Raw genomic sequence first — 24910 nt, 5'->3', positions numbered from 1 at the left:
CAGAGGATTTGACAGAAATCCATATTTAGGTGACCGCTCCCGGCACTAACAGAATCTGAGAATACAACAAAAATGCTGGTATTTCAGTTGTGAAAGGAGGGAAACCCCGAGTCAGAGCAGAGACAGCAGAGGAGTCAGTTCACTGCTCTGTGCCTGTAACATGAACCCGGAAGTCCCAGCGCAGCCAGAGAGGGACAGACGCACAGACACACCCACTGCACACAGGGAGGGAGGGACAGACGCACAGACACACCCACTGCACACAGAGAGGGGCAGAAGCACAGACACACCCACTGCACACAGAGAGGGACAGACGCACAGACACACCCACTTCATAAACAGAGAGAAATGAAACTTACCTTCACTTCCTGCATTTCTGCATCATGGCGGCAGCAGCTCAGCTCGGGAACCTCCAGGAAGAGGCCACTTGTTCCATCTGTCTGGAATATTTTACTGATCCGGTGTCCATAGAGTGTGGACACAACTTCTGCCGCTCCTGCATCACTCAGAGTTGGGAGGGAAGAGATGGAAACTTCCCCTGTCCACAGTGCAGGGAAATATCTTCTGAGAAAAACCTCAGACCCAGCAGGGAACTAAAGAACATGGTGGAAATTGCAAAACAGCTTCATCTGCCCCCAGTGAAGCCCCCGGAGGAGAATCTGTGTGAGAAACATGATGAGAAACTGAGGCTGTTCTGTGCCGAGGATCAGAGGATGATATGCTGGGTCTGCCGGGAGTCCAAGGAGCATAAAACTCACTCAGCAAGTCCTGTAGAGGAGGCTGCAGAGGAGCACAAGGTACGTCTGTGGGTGTTCACTGTTCAGGGATCACAAAGTCGCTTGGTGGGCCACACCAAGGGGCAGCCGAAGATTATAAGATGTGTCTGTGTGTGAGAGTGTCCAGAGATCACAAGTCCCCATTTCTATACGGTGGCCAGATGGCTCCATGCCACTGGGACAACACATTTCCATTCCTGGATTTTGCTTTTACATATCATTTTCTTCTGGTGAGTTGAAGCAATAGGGTCCAGTAAAATGAACCAAGACTACAACTCCCAGAATGCACTGATATGTTAAATCAAAAGTACAGAAATTGGAATGTTTGTCCCGATGGCATAGAGTCATCTGCTCGCCCTCCCTGTGTATGCCGTTGAGGAGGCTGCAGAAGAGAACAGGGTGTGTGTGTGGATGTTTATGGATCATAAGGCACCCGTGGGCCCCAAAGAGAAGTCTGTGCAAGGAGTGTATGTGGGTGTTCACGATTCACAAGATCAGACGTTCTGTACGTCCTAGGAAGAAGCTGCAGAGGAGCACAACGCGTGTCTGTGGACGATCACGATTCACAACTGAATAAACTTGTTAAGTCTTTAAGAGGATACAATGTATATTTAGGGGTGTTAAGTGTCCTTAGAGAAGGCTGCTGAAAAATACAAGGTATGTTTGTTGGTGTTTAGGGATTGTAAGTGAATACACTCCACGAGGGCTTTATAGGAACCTGCAAAAGAGCACACAGTGTGTCTGTCAGAGCGCTGGGATCAGAGGCCGTATACTGTGAGCCACAGAGGCGGCTGCAGAGGATCAGAAGGGATGTGTGTGGGTGTTTTAGGATCTTGCATTATACTCATTCCGTGTAACACTGCAGTGTGAGTTGTCGGTGTTAGAAGACTTGACGCGACAATGCAGGGTGTAGCACACGAGCTCACAGGAGCAGAGACACAGCAGAAGAGCTGCAGCAATGCAGGGTGACGCACACAGGGTCTCAAGGGCATTGGTGCAGATGACTCCCCAGCAGTGCAGGGTTCTTCAGACACACAGGGGAGTGCAGGGTCCAGGCGCTGGACTTACATCGTCACTGGACACAGGGTGAAAGTCTCCTGTAGTTTGGGCTGCTTGAAGCTCGCTGGCTTTGTGGACCCCTCACAGGATGAATGACCGTCGGGGGGGCTGCGATCACAGGCTCCTGGTCTGGGGGAGTAAGCCGTGCGCCGCTTGTTTTAGCCTTTTTGATACCAATACAGAGTGGGCTTTTCTGGGCAGCCCGTGGGAACGCGTTTAAGCTCCTTTTCAGTGTGTGATCTCCTTGAGTCTTTTAAAAATCAATATATTCTGCACCCTGCACTTCACCTGCTTGTTGGATCAACTCTCTGGTCCGCCCTCGGTTCTTCCCGTCATGTATGCTGCCTTTCAGGGTTGCTAGGGTGGTGTTGGGGAGACCGTTGACCAGGGCCTTGTCCCCACCCCCATGGGAGAGGCCTTGTACGTTTGTTCTGAAGTCATCTTCCAGGAGAAACCACCTCTTCAAGAGAGGACATTGAAATCAAGCTTTCTTGTCATTCTTTGTCATTCTTTCAGTGTGTTGCTTGAATGAGAGGTCTGTGTCGAGGGTGGGGGATAAAGACCGATGGGGTTACGTTGGAGACCCAGGCTTAAGTCTGTGGCTGTTCTGAGCCGGTGGCAGACAGGAAGAGTACAGTCTTTGTGGGGTTTAACTTTAATACATTAGTTGACATCCAAGACTGGATGAGATCAGGGCAGGGTTTGCGGATGTCATTGGGTGAGGATATTTAAGGTAGAGTTGAGCATCATCTGCATATTGATGGATCTTGATGCTGCTGTCTGTAAGGATGGATCTGAGAGGTCCTATGTAGAGGTTAAAGATGAAGAGAGAAAGGAAGGAGCCCTGAGGTACTCTGCTGGAGACAGGGCATTCCTGTGATCTTGTGGAACCTATTTGCATGAACTGGTGTCAGCTGGTGAGGTTGGATGTGAACCATTTCAAGACAGTGTCTTAGAGATCCATCATGTTTTTTGTGCGTTGATCAGGGCCGGCTGGTCGCCTGTGTCGAAGGCTGCAGAGAGGTCCAGGAGGTCAGGGGTCGTTCCTGTAGTTGAGGAGGAGGGTGTTGTCGACTTCTTGGAGTGTGGCTGTGTCAGGGCTGCATCCAAGGTTATTGCACTTATAAGACGTGTTTGCTTAGATATTTTCACTTGGTTCTGTGTTGTTTTGGAATGTTTGATGTCTCTAGGACAACCTTTCTTCTTTAGTGCCAAGTGCATCTGTTTCCATGCTTTAGGCATAAAGTGTGCACAATGTCCAGTCGCAGTAGGTGCCAGTGATGACGCTTGTTTCCATGGACCAGGGATTCTGATCCTTCTTGGCAAGAACAGGTACAAAAAAGGGACATCACTGTCTGTGATACTTAGGGCTGGTGCTCACAATCCTGATGTGTGGCTGGTACATCCAATACTAATGTGTGACTGGTACGTGCAGTCTGGGCACGTGTGGCAGGTACTGTAGTGACTCTTTTGTAATTAAGACCACACTCTACAGATCTACACTTATTTCTTGCTCTCTCATCCCTACAGGTGAAACTTCAAGAGTGGCTGCTTGTCCTGAAGAAACAGGAGGGATATTTTCTGGAGTCTAAACTCAAGGAAGAGGAACAATATAAAACCATGAGGGTGAGTGGCTGCAGTGAGTGCTGTGTCTCTGTATATGTCTGTGCCCATGTCTTTGTGTGGCCTCTTTAGTTCAAGACACACAGAGGCGAATGAGTCGCCCTACAGACTGGGTCGTGGTCCCAACCAAATAAATATACTGACCGGAGTCACTGCACCTGGATATTGGGGCTGCAATCGGACAAGGGCGCGTCCTAAAAAAACATGAAATCAAGTATTACTCTTCAGACCTTAAGGTAGAACTTGCATACTCACACGGTGTGTGTTAGAGTATGTGTGTAGAGGGGTGGCATTATCTGGCTGGGAGTGCGTACCAGCATGTGTGTGTGCATATCTGTGTGTGTGCATGTTCAGGCTTAGGTGTACGTGTCTAAGTATGTGTTCATGTATTGATGGCCCTGGAGTTATCTTTGGGAGTACATGCATGTCTACGCATCCCTATATCTCTCTGTTTTTGTGGCCATGGATTACTGCTTGTGTGTGTCTGCATATTCATATATAGAGTTTGAGCCACAGAGTATACAAATACATGTCCTTTTCTATATACATGCGTGTTTGAGGGTTGTGTATGCTTCAGTCTGGAATTATTGGCTGTGAGTTTGTACCTACGTAAGTGAATGCCTGCCTATGTGTTTGTATATCACAAGGTCTGGTGGCATTTGTGAGTGTGCAAATACATGTGTGCATCTATTTCTATTTCTATTTGAAATTATTTATACAGCGCACGTACACCAGCGGTTTCTTGGCGCTAAAAACTGAAAGAGGTCAGAGCAGAAAACCCAGGGTAGGAGAAAAATGAGAAACTAAAGTATTAATTAAAGGATTTGGCGAAAAGGTATGCCTTAAGTTGTTTCCGGAATAACAGGTATGAGGTTGAAGCTCTGAGCTCTGCAGGCAAAGAGTTCCAAAAAGTCGGGGCGAGGGTCGCAAACTTCGAGCCTCCCCATTTCTTTCTTCGGAACCGTGGAACAGTGAGAAGGGATTGGGAAGATGACCTCAGTTCCCTAGATGGAACATAGGGAATGATCTCCGAGGAGATGAAAGCTGGTGCCGTGCCCAGTCGTGCTTGGAAGGTGATAGATGCAAGCTTAAACTGGACACGGGCACAGACAGGAAGCCAATGTTAAGATTTCAGGAGGGGAGTGGTATGGGAGGATTTTGGGAGTTTGAACACCAGGCGCGCCGCCTGGTTTTGGATCTGCTGCAAACGCCGAAGACTATATGCAGGGATACCTGCATATAGGGCGTTGCCATAATCCAGGCGGGATACGACCATGGCAAGAGTGATAAGTTTTAGGGCATCAAATGAAAAAAAACGGGACACCTTGCGAATAGTGCGAAGTGCCAAAAAGGAGGAAGAAACCACAGAACTAACCTGGGAGTGAAGGGTGAGTTGGGAGTTGAGCTTGATGCCTAGAGTTTTAACTGAGGTAGAGGGAACAGGTGGGGCACCAAGGGAAGGGGGCCAGAAGATGGGGGACCAGGGGCTGGATGAACCACCCGTCAACACCAGCTCGGTCTTGTCTGGGTTGAGTTTAAGATGGTTGTGGTTCATCCAGTCTCGGATGTGAATCATGATAGTTTGAAAGTTGGAGACAGAGTCGGGGGAAGAGGAAAGGTTGAACACAAGCTGGAGGTCGTCCGCATAGTTAAATACGGCGACCTCCCTTTGTTGCAGTGAAAAGATAAGAGGGGAGATGTAGAGATTGAATAAGAGGGGAGAAAGGGAGGAACCTTGGGGAACCCCGCACTGAACGTCGCGGAAGTCCGCTGTGAAGTCTCCCAGGCGAACTGCCTGGGTGCGGTCCCTCAGGAAGGAGGATAACCAGACCAACGCGGTACCCCCGATTCCCGCCGCCCTGACACGGGAAAGTAAGATGGAATGGTCCACCGTGTCAAAGGCGGCTGAGAGGTCGAGGAGAACCAGGGCCTGAGGTTGGTTGGTATCCATTCCCTCCCTGAGGTTATCAAGGACCGAAAGCACTACGGACTCCGTGGAATGTGCGGGGCGAAACCCGGCCTGGCGAGGGGCAAGAGCCCCGTTCTTCTCCACGAAAGAGCTCAGGGCGTAGGTGACGTGACACTCGAGTACTTTCGCCAGGAACGGAAGAAGAGAGATGGGACGGAAATTGGCTGGGATTGAGGGATCGGCACCAGGCTTTTTCAAAATAGGGACGATTACAGCAGATTTAAGTGAGTTGGGTACCACACCCTGGGATAAAGAACTGTTGAGAAGGTGGAGGGGGGGATCTGGGCAGCTAGAGAAGATATGACGGAGGATATGAGCTGGGCAGGGTTCTAGCGGGGAACCAGATTTAACAAGTGGAATTATGGCAGTTATCGATTCCTTAGTTAGAGGTGGGAGGGTGGTGAGATAGTCCTTGGGGGGAGGACACTGAGGGTCCACAAAGGCAGGGGAAGGAGAGAGAATGTTGGTTTTAATGGTTACGATTTTTTGAATAAAAAAATTATTTAGGGAGTGACAGAGTTCCAGAGAAGGGGTGGGTTTGAGAGAGGTTCTATCCGAAAACGCTAGATTGTGAACAATCGAAAAGATTTCCTTCGATTTGCTTTCGGCTGCGAGGATTTTGGAGGAAAAGTAGATGGTTTTTGCCTCCAGGATGTTTTTCTTATATAGGGTCAGGATGTTTATAAACTCTAAACGTAAGGAGGGGCAGTAGTTTTTTCTCCAGGCCCGCTCCGCACGCCGCACCGCCAGTTTAGTGGCTTTAAGATCTTGATTAAACCACTGGTTGGCGTCCTTCTCTCGTTTGGTTGAGACCCGCTTCAGAGGAGCAATGGTATCGCAGCCTGCAGAGAGCCATTGATCAATGGCCGTGACCTGGGAGCTGGTAGATAGGTCTTGGAGGAGGGGAGCGGAGGAAGTGAGTATGGAGGATAGACTATCTGGGTCTACTCGGCCCCATGCTCGAACCCAGGTGTTTTTAGGGAGTGGGGGCTTGATCGGGGGGTGAATGGGAAGAGAAAAGGAAATCAAGTGATGGTCAGACCAGGTACAGGGTAAGATTGAAAGGAATTCAACAGGGCAGTTAGAGGACCAAATCTGGTCGAGAGTGTGACCTTTGACGTGGGTGGGAGAGTGAATATGGGAAATGAAATTAAGAGAGGAAAGGGTGTCTGAGAACTCCTTAGAAGATGGGCATTCGGCTTGGTCAGAAGGCCAAAAATTAAAATCACCCAAAAGTAAAATGGAGGAGTTGTTGACTGTGATAGTAGCTAGAACTTCCAAGAAATCCGGGAGGAACAATAAGGGAGATTGGGGGGGACGATAGATGAGAATACAGGTGAGAGGGGGCGTGATGGAGGTGGTACGGATAGCTAAATTCTCCGTAGTAGCGATATCTGGAAGGGACAAGGGCTGAAAAGGGAGGTCGGTTCGAGCGATGACCGCCACCCCGCCTCCAGCTTTGCCATTAAGCCGGTCGGCACGGATTGCGTAATATGGAGCTGGTAGAGTAGCCAATAAGGTGGGGAGGGAGTCATCGCGGAACCAAGTTTCTGTTAAGAAAAGAAGGTCGGGGGCATGGAGATCCAGCAGTACCGAAAGTTCATGGGCGTGGGCTACTGCAGACCTAGTGTTCAGATAGAAAGCCGTAAGAGATCTAGAAGCAGCTGGAGAAGAGCTACCACTAGAGGGAGTCGGGGGAACAAGTTGTGACCAAGGTATTGTCAGAGGGGCAGGAGGAGCTAAGCCAAGAGACGAGATGTGGGAGCAGATGGAGGCAGATCATGGGCCCCGAAGGCAGCGCAGTTGGGCAGGTGAATAGGTGGTAAAGCGAGCAGAGTGACATGCCCCTTGCCCCGGACGGTCGCGGACGAGCGCAGACGAGCTTGCCTTAAGCGCGCCTTCGGCGCGCAATCGTCGCGCCCGCTGCGCTCGTCCGCTGCGCTTCCTGCCAAGGCACATAATTTATATTAGTTGGTCGGGGCGTTGGAGGGGGTGTGGCCAACCGAGGTGGGCGTGTCTCGTGGCTCGCCTCGCCGTCAGGAATGGCGACCTAGATGTAAACAAACGTTGCAGCGCGAGGCGCGCTGTTCAGGAGAAGCAAGAGTCAAGTAATATTTAAAAAGTACACAGTATCACAAAGTATTTTAAAAGAATGTCTTTCGCCCTCCCGGCTTCCGCCTCAGGAGTCTCTATCAGTGTCGCGCTTAGAGATCTGCGCGCACTATTTATAGGTCTGGTGAGGGGGCGTGGCCAACCGAGGTGGGCGTGTCTTGTGGCTCGCCTCGCCGTCTGGAATGGCGACCTAGGTGTAAACAAACGTTGCAGCGCGAGGCGCGCTGTTCAGGAGAAGCAAGAGTCAAGTAATATTTAAAAAGTACACAGTATCACAAAGTAGGATCTGTGAGTTTGTGATGTGTTTGCATAAGTCTGGAGTTATAAATCCGTGAGATTTTATGTGCATCTGTGTGCGAGTATATATGTATGAATGTGTGTCTGTGACTCTGTGCAAGCATGAACTGAAGATATCCATCTGTGAGTTTGTACACGGTTTGTGTGTGCCTGCAAATTAATGTGTGCATCTGTATGAGTGTGTACCTCTGTGGATGTGTGTACGTATGGATCTGGAGTTATCTCTCCATCCATCAGACTGAGCAAGCCTAGTGTAAGGCCCTTCCTAAATAAAGGTTTTAGCAATGTAATCCTGCTACGGTATTGTATATACATCATCAAACCACAGAAAATCCAACAGAGTTCATCTAAGTGATAAAGCAATTCAATTCAAAAGTGCTTTATTCGAGTGTTACTCATAAAAGCAGACATACAAACACGTAATAAAAAAACAATTAAATTACAAAGGTCATATTTGACATAAGCACATATCACATTAAAAAACAGTTATATTTCAGCAGAATTTACACAATCACAGGTGTAAAGTTCATTACTGTTAAAGATACAGTTAAAACAGATACAATATCAGTGCTAAATATCAATAAAATTTCAATCCGAAGTGACACGTAAAATGTACCAATACAGAGAATAGATAATCTAGCAGTCTCTGAACAACTAGGCAGAGAGTAGTTACCCTACTAGCAATCTCTGCCTAATTACCCACGCCCACCCCAGGTACTTTGCGGTCGCAATTGTAATCCAAGTCAAAGAAGTAGATCTAACAATGCGCAAAGCTACCATACTGCTTTTAGTACCCAAGTTCCTACACATAGGTGCCAACCAAACTCGCCTTGGAGCAGAATATACATGGCAGGAGAACAAAAAGTGACCAAGAGTTTCGTTTCCTTCCCCACAAACTGGACAAGTAGCTGGTCCTCCTTCTCTCCACTTAGATGTTAAATTACGGAGAGGGAGAGAGCCAGCCCTTAGTTGGAAAAACAGTTTCCTATCCATAGGTTTTGATATATAATACCAATACATTTCATATATAGGGAACAGTTTAACCTCGAGAAAACTGGTAGTCATGGACCCGCTGTTAATACTGAGCAAACTCCTATTAGCAACCCGTTCCCAGAATATATTTTTTAGGATTGATTTAGTGGGAAATGATGACCCAACTGGATCAGACAATAATGCATTTAGTCCTAGTTCAAATAGTGCAAGTTTTAATGATTTGAACCATCTAATTTTGTTAAAACGATCTGCTTTAATGACATCAATGAACCCATCCGCATAGTGGGAGAGCTCAGGCGTGGTCCAGAGCCTGCGCCAGTATAAAATCGGTCGTAGTTTACCCATTTCCGAGATTTCTCTCCTGCCAAGCTCATATCTCAGAGGCAGTAGCGGGCTACTCTGTGGGGTACCTGTAAGTTTCCTAAAGAATTTATTCTCAGATGTTTGGAGCTCCTGCAGATTTTCATGCCCCCACAACTCAGCCCCGTACAATGCTGACCCAATTGCTTTTGCCTCATATATGATCAAGGGTGGTTTAATCGGTTTGGTCAGCGATTTCCTATGCTCCTTTATAATGGTACCAGCTAATTGCTTGTGCCTTAATGTTGCAATATTTAGATGTTGGTTCCACCTATTATCATTGGGGATAAGGATCCCCAGATATGTAAAGGATTTTACAACTTCAAGGATGCGACCACTCATGGTAATTTTGGATTTAAAATTTCTATGAGGATTAAAAACCATGAGTTTTGTCTTAGATGCATTCACCTCCAGACCGTGATCCCCACAGAACTTATCAAATATTGCCAATGCTTTTTGCAGACCACTTAGAGGTTTTAGATAAAATTAACGTGTCATCGGCAAACATTAAAATAGGAACTTTTACACCTGCGAGAGAGGGAGCATCCACTACCTGTGATTGCATGCGGGGGACAATACCATTAATAAAAAGGGTAAACAGTGTTGGTGCCATTGAGCACCCTTGCCGAACCCCGCGCTCAACAGGAAATTCGGCAGTGTCATTACCGTACCCACCCCATTGAATTTTGGCATAAGTACCTTCATGTAATCTCATGATCAAGGTCAGCAAGACCCCTGGGACCCCCAGAGCCGCAAGTACTTCCCACAGTTTTGCCCATGGTACCAGGTCGAATGCAGCCCGCAGATCAACAAATGCTGCATAAAGACTGCCTCCACCTAGGACCACGGTCCTCCACTGGATCAGTTGAAAGCGAAAGACTTGATCCACAGTGCTAGTTGCCCTGCGGAACCCAGCCTGAAAAGGAGATAAAATATTGTGGTCCTCCGCCCAGTCGAGCAATCTGTTTATAATCACTCGCCCCAAGATTTTTTGGACATTATCAATTAAACTGATTGGGCGGTAGTTGCAAGGTTGGGCACAATCTCCCTTTTTATATACAGGGATGATTACAGCACCCCCGCCATGATACCGGGATTTCTGCACCCTTGGCAATGTGGTTTATTAGCAGGTAAATATATTTACTCCACCTTCCAGTGTCATTTAGAAAAACATCCGCTGGGACCCCATCAATGCCAGGAGCTCGGCCGCTATGTACAGTTTTTAGGGCAGACAATACTTCACTCTGAGCGAAGACATTGTTTTCTGCAAACAAATAAGTAGGGCAAATGCTATTTACAGACTGATCCCTGGTAGCGTACTGTTCACTGAAGAATTTGACCCATGCGTCCTGTGGGACATTGTTGTTACTTGCTTCTTCAGACCTTTCTTGACCCCATTTGACAATGTGCCAAAATAATCTAGAGTGTTTACGATCACTTGCACATTTCAACTTGTTCCAATGGGCTTCGTCCCAATCTCTTTTCGCCTTAGCAATACAGTTTTTATAATGCTTCCTAGCAGATCGAATCTCCCCCAAATTTTTACTCTTAATCGCTGCTCCCAGAGAGGTTCGTGCCACCTTGCAATCATGATTATACCACTTAGCAGCTCTATAAGCACATACCCTCTTTCTGTTTACATGTTTTAAAAAATAACATTTAATTTCATTAAAGAGAATCACATGTACTTTAGTAGTATCGTCATGGCCCGGAGAGATCCCTGCCACACACTCTAAGGCCTCAATAGCCTTGTCAGTCGCAGCTCCTATTTTTTCTAAGACCTGCTGGTCTGTCATAACACCTGACCACCTCAACCTGCGCATGTCATTTGTTGGTACAATCAACGGTGGTAGAGGTTCGTCACGGGGGATAGATACAATGTCTTCAGACAACCACCATTTGTGAGAAACGCATAAAGGGTTATGGTCACTCTCTAGCCTTTCTGTTACTACCATATCACTAACAGATGACCAAAGAGACATGCTACAGATGACATAATCAATGCGGCTTTTATTTCTCCCGTTATTGAAAGTCATAGCTGGTACTCTATCTGACTTAGTTCGACCATTCAGAGCTCTTAGCCCTTGTTCGAGGCACATTGCATTTAAACCTAAAATATCCTCAGTCCAGCGAGTTACTGGAGTAGTATCTAGTGTGGGAATATCCCATTGCTTGTCTTCCTCTGCACCCAGGAAAGCCTCACCAGTGTCCAGAGGTTCAAAAATACGATTTAAGTCGCCTGCAATTATTATGTTCTTCCTACTAGAATGTGTCTCTAGAAGATTATACAGGGTCAGAAGGACCTCAGATTTTCCTGCATTTCCACCTCTAACGTATATGTTATAGATGTCGATGGAAATGGATGAATCACTCGTGAGTCTAATGAGCTGGATATCTTTTTGATCAAGCTCCACACTTTTTACTACAACCTTTAGGGACTGCCTGACCCATATAGTAAGGCCCCCCATCGGGCGCCCTTTTGGGCCCTTGATGGCTGGAACATAAAAATTTAAGTACCCCAAAGCAAAAACAGGATCACAGGCCCATGTCTCTTGGAAAATACAAATATCATACTTGCTTACAAACCCAAACCAGTCTGCACAATCCAACTTGGAACATAACCCAGCCACATTCCAGGACAATAGATTCCCCGTGTCGATTTCCATGACAGGTTTAGGGCTAGAGACAAACCCATTCAACACCGTATCAACAATACCATTGTAGTTTACATTTTCGTTGATTGGTCCTACTGTAACCTCAGGGTTGACAATCTTGATTCAAGCATCAACTGGATGACCGGTCTCCCCAGTAGTACATGCATCACGGGTATTTTGCAACATAGAATTAGGGTTAAATGGTTGTCAGTCACAGGCATCCAGGTTTGAGAGGGCAGAAAATCTATTTTCCAAGCCTAATCCCCACTTAGTAAAACCAACTTCCGTCCTGCCCCTTTTGGTCACAACGTTCCATTTTGTTCTTAAAATACTAGAATTCGGACCTCTTCCTTTCCGAGGGTAGAAAAAGTCCAAAGTCAGTGGAACAATTGAAGTTGATCTTCGCTGTGGAGGTAAGATGTTGGGCAAGATGTTTGACAAGACCTCAGGGTCTGAAAAGTGGAGGACAGCACACTCCCCCTTAAACTTTTTGACCCTATTACCAATCCACTCGACCCTTCTGGCATTTACAAGTTCTTCAGATAATTGCTGCTTTCCCCAGGGAGAAATTACCATGTTGTTAGTGAGCCACGATAAGGATTTGTTTATTAAGGATGATGTTGGTTCATTCTCTCCTGGTGCTAGTGGGGGGACGTTTGCAAGGACGAGAACTAATGGAGAAGCTTCTACTACAAGCTCAGAAGACCCTTTCCCAGTATTAAAATCACCAGTGGTGGGAACGGGGGGTACAACATCTGAGGCACCACCAGAGGAGTTAATCTGTGAAACCATTGGTGGGTTTGGCGCAGGAATAGAAATAAGTCCACTATTTTCAACAGAAGCTGTTTTACTCACTAATGGCTCTACCCTAGACAGAACGACTTCCGGGAGATTTCCTACCTCCACCAGAGTTTTTTCTAGTAAACCTTCCAGTCTACTGACCTCAGCGGTTAGTTTGTCTATTTTACTGACCAGAGGTTTAACTATACCTTTAATTTTTGTATCCATCATATTCAATAGTTTATTAAATTGAGCATTAGAGAGGGTAACATAGGCTTCACTAATCAAATCGTCCTCCTCATCCTCAAGTGTTTTCCTTGGTGGGGTTGCAACTTTATTTCTAGCTGACCTTAAACCCCCCCGTTTTGGCATAACCTTTGTTTTATCCCCTGTAATCCTCGGGGCTGGAACAGGGGCTGCAATGGGGATTGGGGACTCATTATTAGTGGATATCACAGTCACAACTTCACTATCACTATTATCTTCAGTGCTAGCAACTATGCCACTAGGCTGGATGGTAATTGTATCGTGGAGAGAATCATGTGCCACACCAGATGGACTGCTATTTTGTAGTGCAAAAGGGTCCTCTATCTCTTTATCGTCCAAAGGAGATTGGTTAGATGAGTCTAATCCCAATGAGGATCTCCTGTCGCTGTTTATTTTTGCCACGACTTGAAAAAGATAATTATCTATGGTGTTATTGACTGGGGTTTGCTTTTTCGCAGGCATCGTTCAGATGGACAATACATTCAAAGCAAGATGGTTTCTCACAGGACTCAGCAGTTATTTTAATTACCTTGGGCAGTGTAGTCCAAGATGGGCTGTATCCATCAAGTGTTCGAAGGGATTTTCGGGCAGGGTCCCAGGCCCAACCCAACCTGGTCCAACCTCGGACGGCCTCAGACGGCCCGCCCTTTGTCCGGGCTTCGTCTGGGCGTCCCGCTCGCGTCCCGCGACGCGGAGGGAGCAGTGAATTTCAAGCGCCTCCGGGCGCGGTGACCCCGCTGATGTGTTCCGGGTCGCAGGGCAGGCTGGGAAGTGTAGTCTCCCTCCGCTCGGCGGCCGCAAGGATGACTACAGCGGCGGCGGGAGGGAGACCAGGGCACAGCCTATAAGGAGAGAGTGCAGGCAGGCGCAGCAAATGGCAGGTGAGATTCCCTCGCTGTCAGCAGAACACCCGTTCCACCGAGGGAGCAGTGAATTTCAAGCGCCTCCGGGCGCGGTGACCCCGCTGATGTGTTCCGGGTCGCAGGGCAGGCTGGGAAGTGTAGTCTCCCTCTGCTCGGCGGCTGCAAGGATGACTACAGCGGCGGCGGGAGGGAGACCAGGGCACAGCCGATAAGGAGAGAGTGCAGGCAGGCGCAGCAAATGGCAGGTGAGATTCCCTCGCTGTCAGCAGAACACCATAAAGCAAGCATGGGAGCTCCAACATTGTGTAGATGAGTTTTAAGCCACGAATAGTTCATTAAGCCAAATGCCCTCTAATCTTAACACGTTTTGGGACATATACATTCCCTTCTTCAGGACATATGCATTTCTAATTCTAGAGATTACATGGGCACAGCTGAGCATCAGCCACTGACCTTGAGCATTCTCTGTTTTGCTCAATCCTCGCTGCAAGGATTTCCTGCAACAGTCTCATTAATCGTCAATAGGTTGACGTGTCATTTTTATGCCTTCATTACACCTCTCACAGGGATAGGCCATAACTGACTGAAATGTCCCAGGATGACTAGTGCACATTTAAAAAAATATATTATTTATTGATTTTTCAGAGGTTTGTACATAGATCCTTGACAATAGTGAGTGTACATAATATCTTTCATACAGGTATACATAGAACATTGATGGGGTACAAGGATATAATAACAGCATTACACATACTAAAGAATTGTGGTTCAATGTCAATGTCCCAACGGGAACTCAAGATCATATTAATTGTGCAAATATATCACCATGAGCATTGTTAACATTAACAAAAACAACTGTCTATAATTTACCATTCATATGTGACGATTATCTATCTTGTGCGCAGGTCTGATCATGATCGGGTGTGTATGCGTACCTAGCAACAAGGTTTAGGTTAAGTCTGCAGTGTGTGAGAGACAGTGTGCGACCTCATGAGTTGGGCCTGGAGATTCCTATTACCACACATGTGCGGCACATCCACCGTACCTACATGCACTGGGCATGCACACAGAAGGTTAGTGCAAGGGTCTGGGGATCACACCAAAGCAGCACAGTAGACTGTTCTTTCATCGGACACAAGAAAGAGGTCTGGTCATAAGTAATGAGCCAATAAACTTAATACGCTGCCACCACCACTTTAGCTCGCTAACCCAGGATAAGAGAAGTAGTGTCATCTCGGTTATGAGGGCACGCTTGGCACGCCTTTCCAGGTCACCAAACAGGTACTGTTCTGGGCTTCAGGGAGCTATAACATTACAGTTTTGCACAACACAGGAACGCATTCCTTATTAACACTGGTGATACAAGGACACACACCTCTACCAAGGAGAGAGCTAAGAGGTGCAACCCCTGCCAGGACTAGTGACACAATACAAGAGAACAACACTACCAGGACTGGTGTCGCATCACAGGAGCACAACCCCCTACCAGCAGTGGAGACATACCCGACTCCACAAAAAGTCTGACTCCAGTCATTTTTGATGATGCAAGAGAAAAACACCGCTCTCCACTGCTGAAAATCTCCTATTCCTACTGGGACGAGGCGTGCCTCACTTGATAACACACAGGCTCCTGTTCTAAGCCACAGTGTGACATACCTCACTTGATAACACACAGGGAACCCGAGGAATCCAGATGCTGTGAGGGAAACGGCTCGAGAGTCACCAGCACCGCCTTAGCCGATCGCGGCGCCATGAGGGGAACGGCCGAAATAGCGCGAAAGGGGACTTCAAGTCCCAGGCACCCCAGCAACCACTTCCCGCCCCCGGAGGCGCGATAAGAACACCGGCGGCCTCCTGCAGCCTGGGAAGCCCGAGGAATCTAGGCACCGTGAGGGAAACGGCTTGAGATTCCTCAGCTCGGCCATAGCCGATCGCGGCGCCGTGAGGGGAACGGCCGAAACAGCGCGAAAGGGGACTGCAAGTCCCAGGCACCCCTGCGACCACTTCCTGTGCTTGGAGGAGCGATAAGAACACTGGCGGCCTCCCGCAGCGCGGGAAGCCAGAGGAATCCAGAGGCTGTGAGGGAAACGGCTCGAGAGTCACCAGCACCGCCTTAGCGGTTCGCTGCGCCATTAGGGGAACAGCCGGAACAGGACGAAAGGAGACTGCAAGTTCCAGGCACCCCTGCAACCACTTCCCGCGCGCGGAGGCGCAATAAGAACACCGGCGGCCTCGCGCATCGCGGGATGCGCGCGGGCGTGCCCGGGCAAATCCCGGATCAAGGGCGGGCCGGTCAACGCCCGTCAGAGGCCAGGCCGGGCCATCCCCCCGAGTGATGCTGCCGAAGTTGCAGTGTTGCGGGAGTTAGGTGAGTGCTAATCAGATACTGTGATATGGGGAAACGCACCACCACACCAGGCTCCCGTCTCACCACTACCACCACCATGGACAGTATGTTAGAAAGAGCAGTCAGCATTCTTTCACCAGAGATCGAGTTAACAGAAAGGCGACTGTCTTTGGGACTGTTGACACACCAACCTACCTTGATGGAAGAAGAGGGGCAGGAGGTTCGCACTGGCCCTCCCCTGACACCAAACGTAATTGTTAACACCAACAGACACTCACCAACTCAAAAAGGCGGTTACGAGTTGGCAAACAATGAGGGTAACCAGGTCAATGTAGGCCTTACGGATAGTCAAGCTTCGACCCATGCAAAAGACATTGTCACAAATAAAGACGTCTCCCCAGACCCCAAAACCACATGGGCTAAAAGAAAAAGAACTTTGGCGAAACATATCAGTACTAAGAGGAAACCACCACCTCGCTTAAAACCACAACGCACAACCCTGAGCTCATGGATACAAGGCACGGCTGCCCCTGCGATCATAGTAAACACAGAGCCCACCAACACTACAATTGATACAACCATCGATCTGACCTCATCAGAAGCCGTAACCCACTCTATTCATACACAAACTGAGCATACAAAAGCCCCGATGACTCGCATTAGACCCCGTGACATTTCAATTGACACCATAGTGAACTCAGTTTATGAACGTATGAAAAAACTTGGTGGATAACATTTTTTATGCCCTTTTGAAACGCTTAAATCACTTGGAGGCTTTGATAAATAAATCAAATACACATATAAGTATATCCAAAGTCCCAAGCAAAACCAGGGGGGTTCAGAATACAGAGTCCTCTAGCGTAGCGAGCACAAATATGCAACAGCAAACTGCAGATCCCATACCCTTTCTTTCCAATAATGCTAGTGTAATGTGCGGCAAACAAAAAGATAGTTTACTCACCAAATCTATTCCCAGTGAGAATCCTTTAACACGCACCATGTGCACTAATAACAGCAATTGTTTATATTACAACACCTCTTCAGCTAACCCTTTTGTTCCCCACAACCCCACAACTCTGGGCCCCCTTGCAATCCAACACCCCGAGTGCCACCTTAATCTCAGACAACCATGACATGGGGCCGTCCTTAGAGAGAAGGATTGATGTTCTCAAGGTACCACCTGCAGCATGGCCCTATGTCCTAGTCTCAGCAGGCGTTCCCTCTTTAAGGACAAGCATTAGAAATGCAATAGGTCTCGCAGCATTAGAGTTAGTGCTTTTAGAATTGTTTATGGGTTTTTTTGTAAATCTTTAGCATGAGGTTGAGGGTGAGTGAGGGTGAGGGGTTGAGGGTGAGTGAGGGTGAGGCTGAGGGGTTGAGGGTGAGGGTGAGTGAGGGTGAGGCAGAGGGGTTGAGGGTGAGGGTGAGTGAGGGTGAGTGAGGGGTTGAGGGTGAGGGGTTGAGGGTGAGTGAGGGTGAGGGGTTGAGGGTGGGTGAGGGGTTGAGGGTGAGTGAGGGGTTGAGGGTGAGTGAGGGTGAGTGAGCGAGTGAGGGGTTGAGGGTGAGGGGTTGAGGGTGAGTGAGAGTGAGGGGTTGAGGGTGAGTGAGGTTGAGTGAGGGTGAGGGGTTGAGAGTGAGGGGTTGAGGGTGAGTGAGGGTGAGGGGTTGAGGTTGAGTGAGGGTGAGGGGTTGAGGGTGAGTGAGGGTGAGGGGTTGAGGGTGAGTGAGGGTGAGTGAGGGGTTGAGGGTGAGGGGTTGAGGGTGAGGGGTTGAGTGTGAGTGAGGGTGAGGGGTTGAGGGTGAGTGAGGGTGAGGGTGAGTGGGTGAGGGTGAGTGAGGGTGAGGGGTTGAGGGTGAGTGAGGGTGAGGGGTTGAGGGTGAGTGAGGGTGAGGGGTTGAGGGTGAGTGAGGGTGAGGGTTGAGGGTGAGTGAGTGAGGGTGAGGGGTTGAGGGTGAGTGAGGGTGAGGGTGAGTGAGGGTGAGGGGTTGAGGGTGAGTGAGGGTGAGGGGTTGAGGGTGAGTGAGGGTGAGGGGTTGAGGGTGAGTGAGGGGTTGAGGGTGAGTGAGGGTGAGGTTGGGTGAGGGGTTGAGGGTGAGTGAGGGTGAGTGAGGGTGAGTGAGGGTGAGTGAGGGTGAGGGGTTGAGGGTGAGTGAGGCTGAGGGGTTGAGGGTGAGTAAGGGTGAGTGAGGGTGAGGGTGAGCGAGGGTGAGGGGTTGAGGGTGAGTGAGGGTGAGAGAGTGAGGGTGAGTGAGGGTGAGGCTGAGGGGTTGAGGGTGAGTGAGGGTGAGTGAGGGGTTGAGGGTGAGGGGTTGAGGGTGAGTGAGGGTGAGGGGTTGAGGGTGAGTGAGGGTGAGGGGTTGAGGGTGAGTGAGGGTGAGGGGTTGAGGGTGAGTGAGGGTGAGGGGTTGAGGGTGAGTGAGGGTGAGGGGTTGAGGGTGAGTGAGGGTGAGTGAGGGTGGGTGAGGGGGTGAGGGATTGAGGGTGAGTGAGGGTGAGGGGTTGAGGGTGAGTGAGGGTGAGGGTGAGTGAGGGTGAGGGTGAGTGAGGGGTTGAGGGTGAGTCAGAGTGAGGGTGAGTGAGGGTGAGGGTGAGTGAGGGTGAGTGTGATTTAGGGTGAGTGTGAGTTAGGGTGAGTGAGTTAGGGTGAGGGGTTGAGGGTGGGTGAGGGTGAGGGGTTGAGGGTGAGTGAGAGTGAGGGTGAGTGAGGGTGGGTGAGGGTGGGTGAGGGGTTGAGGTTGAGGTGTTGAGGGTGAGTGAGGGTGAGGGCGAGTGAGGTGTTGAGGGTGAGTGAGGGTGAGGGTGAGGGGTTGAGGGTGCAATCGATAGAGTGAGGGCGATAAATAGATACATATAGTGAGGGCGATAGATAGAGTGAGGGCCAAAGAGTGAGTGCGATAGATAGATACATAGAGTGAGGGCGGTACCATCGGACGCTTGTTCAATGTATGCTGCCTGAAAAAAAAAAAAAAAAGAATACCTTGCACAAAATTCTGGAAATATCGAACACTATTGGGGAATGTGAGAGTAAGAGAAGCAAGTGAAATATATACATGAATGACAGATAATTTAAACTTTTTTACACTCATTGTTCAACATTCGGTGGGTCTTTCTGCCTATAAAATAAGGACCTAAATACAGGGCCCCAAAAGGGACCCGTTTCAAAGTCCTGAGAAGAGAGCACTGTCCTTGATTTTCGCCCTGTATTTCAAAACAGTATTTTAACTCTAAAAATGCACCACTTAAAAAGCACTAAGGACCTTCATCTCTATAATGGTCGCTGCTCTCATGCTTTGCACTTGTCCTAGATTTCATCATAAGCAGCAGTGCACTACATTTTTGAAAATTTGATTTTATAAACCAGCACTTGCATCTTACATTTTCATAATGCACTGTCCTAGATCGTTCAATGAGTATCTGCACATCCATCTCTATAATAGTCTCCGTTTCCTCAGATTTTACCTTTCTTTTGATCATATAATAAGCACTCGCATTTTAAGCTGAGTAGGGTGCAGATCTCATAAGGGTGTATTCAATCTGCCCCCACCAGCCCTGTACTCGAAACAGAGCATCCGCACTTTAACTCTTAGCACGCCGATGCACAGTCTGATGATGAAGAGGCTGCCGAGGCTGGAGGGAAGGCTTTAATTGAGTTTATTGCTATGAATTTAAGTTGACGGTTCCATTGTATATATTATGGGTTTAAGTTGCTCATCGTGTATTACACTGAAATGGTTTTTATTAATCAAGCATCAAAGAATTATATAATAGTCAAGTCTGTTTTTAATGACTACCGGGTCTGACAATCGGACTACTTAAAGCCCTGGCTGTCTGAATGCACACAAAGAACCAGTACCAAGTCAGGCGATGCAACAGTGCCGACATGGTAAAGGTTCGCTCCTGGAATTTACAAAGCAAACGATGCACTGAGACGTGCCGATAAAATGGAGTGATTTGGCACTTCGAGAAAGAGCGCATTTCCATCTTCTGTCCCGAGTTCTGCCAGAGGAGTGGATATGTCGTCTTCTACACTGCCAGTGTCCTACACCACGAGGGTATGCCATGCACCCTGTCACCGTCAGAACCAACTATCCATTAGCCACTGCAAGAACACTGGCCACCTTCGTTAACCTGCACAAAACTACATTTCAGCGAGTGGCTCTAAGCAAGGCGCAGTGTCAGTGTGACTCGCACCCTGTCTGATGCACTATATAAAAATAAAAGAAGGTTTGTAAGCTATAACTCCACTGACCTTGGCAATCGATCGTAAGTTAAAGCGGCCAGCAGCCATAGTAGTGCTTGGGGTGGGGGTTGAGGGTGGGAGGGGGGGTCACCGAGGAACTTCCTGTGTATTGGCAGGGCACAAGAACGTTCGTCACCGTCTGGTATGATAACTGATTGAAAACAACTTCAGCTTTAAAACAAGCGCTGGCAAAGTTCCTTGCCGAAAACGTGCAGGCGAGGTGCGACACGGCAGGACGGAAGGAAGAGAGGGGAGGGGGAGGAGAAATGCGACACGGCGGGAGGGGGCGGGCAGGGGAGGGGGCGGAGAGGGGAGAGGTGCGACACGACGGAAGGAAGAGAGGGGAGGGGGAGGAGAAATGCGACACGGCGGGAGGGGGCGGAGGGGTAAACAAAGACGGACGTGCACGCGCCCGTGAGTTTTAAGGTCAATGCGCATGCGCATAAGCTTAATGCGCATGCGCATTGACCTTAAAACTCACGGGCACTGCAAGGAATCGCCACGATTCCTTGCAGTGTGTCTAAAGAGTGGATAACTCGCAATAGTCTCGCTTTGCTCGATGCGCATGCGCATCGGCAACAGGCGAGACCTAAAAAACCAAACCGAGGCATGGGACCAACTCCGGAATAAAAGCGCCGACTGGCTAGTTAAACATAAAGGCCTAAGGTTGGCAAATGTCAGTGAGATATTAAGGGGCGCAGGGTGGGCTGGGTAGGACCCTCACAAAAGAATATTAAAGGGGACTGCATCATTAATAACTTTAGACGACCCCCATTGGTAAAACTGTTACTATCAGAACAGGAATTCAATAACAATTTCCCAACCCTCATTTGGTCTTTGCCCTTAGGTTTTTTCTATAAACCAACCCTGGACCCAAATACTTTTGTTATCCCCCCTCACACCATGCATAACCGGTTCTCTGCTCTGTCAAGCTTAGAAAGCCTGGATTGACTGTCTTCCCGTTCACCACCTGCTGCATCTGTTATCAATGGACTCTCCCCAGACCTTCTCCTCGATGCTACCCCTGAACCAGACGATTCAGATCTTCATGTGCTTAGTTGGAACGTTGCAGGGCTAGCCTCTAAGCTACACTCTAAAGACGAGGTCAATATAGTCCAAAAGTACGACATCCTAATGTTCCAAGAAACAAATAAACTATTCTTGGAAGGCTTTGTATGCCTTAACAGTACTGTACCGAGCCCTAAAGCAGGCCGTCCATCAGGTGGACTCTCAACCTGGATCAATATCCTCGCAGGCGGGAGCATAAAGTCTCTTGTGACAAAGAACGATAACTTCCAAGCAATGATTTACACACGAGGGGCGTCAATTTGTTTGATCATCTTTTATAATAACGATTTTGTAACATTACCAAATATGCTAATTTACAAAATCAGAATGTGTATGACAAATTGGCTGGATTGTGTCTGGATGGTGATTTTAACGCTAGACTTCCTAAGGACAACGGCCCAACTCCTATTCCCTTGGCCTCTGATCCTCCTTATAAAAGAGCGATGGAACTACTATATCACCTATCAATTTGCAATTTAATTAACGTGATGCAAATAGTTGACGTACATCAAAACAAAAATTGCCCACATATAGGGGTCATGGCTGTTTATCTACAATCAATTACCTTTTCATATCAGCCTCTTGGAGGACCTTTTAGTAAAGGCAGAGGTCTTTTGTACCACGCAGGGCGACCATAATCCAATTTTAACACCAATCAGATTCTCTCCCAGACCAAGTCTCGTTAAAGAGCCCGGGGCAAATAATTTAGTGGTCTCAACTGACAAAATAAGAGTAATTTGGAAGGGCATTGATAATAAAGCTCTATTTGCCAATATGATACAATTACACCCACTGCTCATTGAAACTTGTTTTCACAATTAGTGATCCTAACCTAGAGATTGAGGCATTTAGTAGCCTATGCGCTGGTATCAAACAAATGATCTCTAGACCAGCTTTAAACACCAGTGAGAAACCTAGATGGTTCAATAGTACCTGCTCGCGAGCAAATAGAGAACTGCGTGTAGCATCAGTGGCTACATCCAGGGATGTAACTCTCGTTAGATTATTACGATCTTGTTACAAAGAAGAAGCCAGGCTACGAAAAGACGAGCTTTTAAAAGAACGTTGGGTTAACCTAGCCTGTGCCGCTACACTTAATGACGGAAACCGTTTCTGGGCAGCAGTTAAAACTATGAGATCCTTGGGCCTCACCCTTACTCCCCTAAGCTGCAACATAACCAGTGAAGCAAGGGAAGCACATTATGCTAGGATTTACACAGCCCCGCCCAAGACGATGAACACGTCAATTAGTCCTTCTGCCACTAGGGTTTTTATATCTGTGTCCGACGTTGAGAATGCCACACACCAAAGCGTAGGCAATAAAGCCCCAGGGCCGGACGGGCTTTCTTTTGATCTTATTAAACATGAACCGGACTTCTGGGCAACCCTTTTATGTAATGTTTTTAACAACTTAACAAACACCTTTATTCCAAGCACCTTGTCTACCAGCATCATCGTGCCTATTTTTAACAAAGGAGATTGATCTAATCCTAGCTGCTATAGACCGATCTCTCTGATTGACAACACCGTAAAAATCCTAGGGGCAGATTTATGAAGGACTTGCGCCGCCGGTGCGTCACTTTTTCCCATGTTAAAAATGACGCACCGGCGGCGCAAGGACTTCATAAATCTGCCCCCTAGGGAGGGTCGTGTTTAACAAAATTAGGTCATGGACCGAAAAAGAACAAATTCGAAATCGGTGCCAGCTGGGTTTTAGAAGCTAACTGGGAACAATCGAACAGTGTCTTAATTTAAATCTTATTATTGGCAAGTATACGATAGCACAGAAGTCACCTATTTATTTGGTCTTCATGGAGCTTACCTCCGCGTTCGATTTTATCAACAGTTCGCGCGTGTGGTCGGTCCTTTTAAACTACGGGTTGGACGAGACTCTGGTTTACTTTTTGGCACATTTGCACAGGGACTTGAAGGCGCGGGTAAGGATCAGTAATGATGGGGACGTCTCAGGGGACATCATTATTGTTAGAGGGGTCAGACAGGGATGTGTACTGTCCCCTCTCCGATTCATGCTTCACATAAACAAATTACATAATGCTCTTATATCCGGATGATGTGGTCCTTAAGGGCCGCACTCCGAATGCATTATACACTTTAGTTGGGGGGTTTCGTGTCCTTTATGGCAGACCTAGACCTCTGCACAAATTTTAAGAAATCCTTTATAATGACTTGTGGACGCGCTCACCTGGGGTGTCAGTCGTTTCGCCAGCCGTGAGGGGAATGGCTTTCCGTTTGCTCACAGAAGCGGAGGGAGCAGAGGGAGCAGAACAGAGAGCGAGGCATTCCGACGCCGTGAGGGGAACAGCTTTTGAAAACTACAGCCTCCAGAATCCCCTGCTCGGCGCAGGCCTACTGACGCGATAGCAGCGACGCCCTGCAGCACTAAAGAGCTCCCGCCCCATGCAACTCAGGACGCGCTCACCTGGGGTGTCAGTTGTTTTGGCAGCCGTGAGGGGAACGGCTTTCCTTTTCATCGCAGAGGAAGCAGGCCGGAGAGTGAGGCATTCTGACGCCGTGAGGGGAACGGTATTTGAAAACTACAGCCCCCAGAATCGCCTGCTCGTCGCAGACCTACTGACGCAATAGCAGCGATGCCCTGCAGCACTAAAGCGCTCCCGCCCCACGCAACGCGGGACGCGCTCACCTGGGGTGTCAGTTGTTCCGCCAGCCGTCAGGGGAACGGCTTTCCCTTTGCTCACAGAAGCAGAGGGAGCAGACCGGAGAGCGAGGCCTTCCGACGCTGTGAGGGGAATAGCTTTTGAAAACTACAGCCCCCAGAATCCCCTGCTCGGCGCAGTCCTACTGACGCGATAGCAGCGACGCCCTGCAGCACTAAAGCGCTCCCGCCCCACGCAAAGCAGGACGCGTGCGGTCGGCGCCCGGGACAAGGGCAGGGCCATCTGTGGCCATCCGGGGCAGACCGAGGCTGGGTTGGGCTTCCCCCCTTTCATGTACTGATCCTTGAGGGAGTGTTGAATCCTGCTGGTGCTGACCCCCTGATTGCTGATACAAGAGATGGTGCCTTGGACTGTGAGTGACTAGGCAAAGTCGCCATTACATTGTTTCTTATTAAATACAATTTGTGGGGGGGAGCCGGGTGGCACGAGACTTTGGTTACCAGGGTTGATTGCATCCAAGTCACAGAACAATTTAGGGGACTCAGACTTGTACTGTGATAGTACCTGTGAACCTGGGATTCAAAGTGTTGGCGGTGCAATATAATGGCCAGTACTGTGCAAACAAGATCAGCCAAAAGATGTCATAACATCCCACCTAATGCCTGCTCGGCGACCAAACAAAAGAGAGCTCTCCCACCCACAACTATACAGCCCACTGCAATTGACGGAATGTTGCAAAGGGCGATTGGGGTGGTTTCTAATGAAATAGAGCGAACGGAAAGACGCCTATCACTAACCCCAAAAATCGACCTGACTGCAATGACCCAAGAATCTGACAATGATAATACGGTTAATTCCCCACAAA

The 24910-nt window shown here is 48.4% G+C and overlaps 1 protein-coding gene across 1 annotated transcript in view; it reads left to right on the top strand.

Annotated features, from left to right (window-relative positions):
- The first annotated feature begins 219 nt into the window (after positions 1-219).
- The window catches only part of LOC147710149 (E3 ubiquitin-protein ligase TRIM39-like), an 83048-nt gene continuing 58357 nt past the window's right edge, over positions 220-24910 (top strand). The window contains exons 1-2 of the mRNA XM_086920847.1: positions 220-797; positions 3366-3461. Of these exons, the coding sequence (XP_086776973.1) occupies positions 384-797; positions 3366-3461 (510 nt within the window). The 5' untranslated portion in view covers positions 220-383. The remainder of the gene's footprint in view (positions 798-3365; positions 3462-24910) is intronic.

The sequence above is a fragment of the Lissotriton vulgaris genome, chromosome 5 (assembly GCF_964263255.1).
Source record: "Lissotriton vulgaris chromosome 5, aLisVul1.2, whole genome shotgun sequence".
Taxonomy (NCBI): Eukaryota; Metazoa; Chordata; class Amphibia; order Caudata; family Salamandridae; genus Lissotriton; species Lissotriton vulgaris.
The sequence above is the reverse complement of the archived record's forward strand: the minus strand, read 5'-3'. Positions and strand labels throughout refer to the sequence as shown.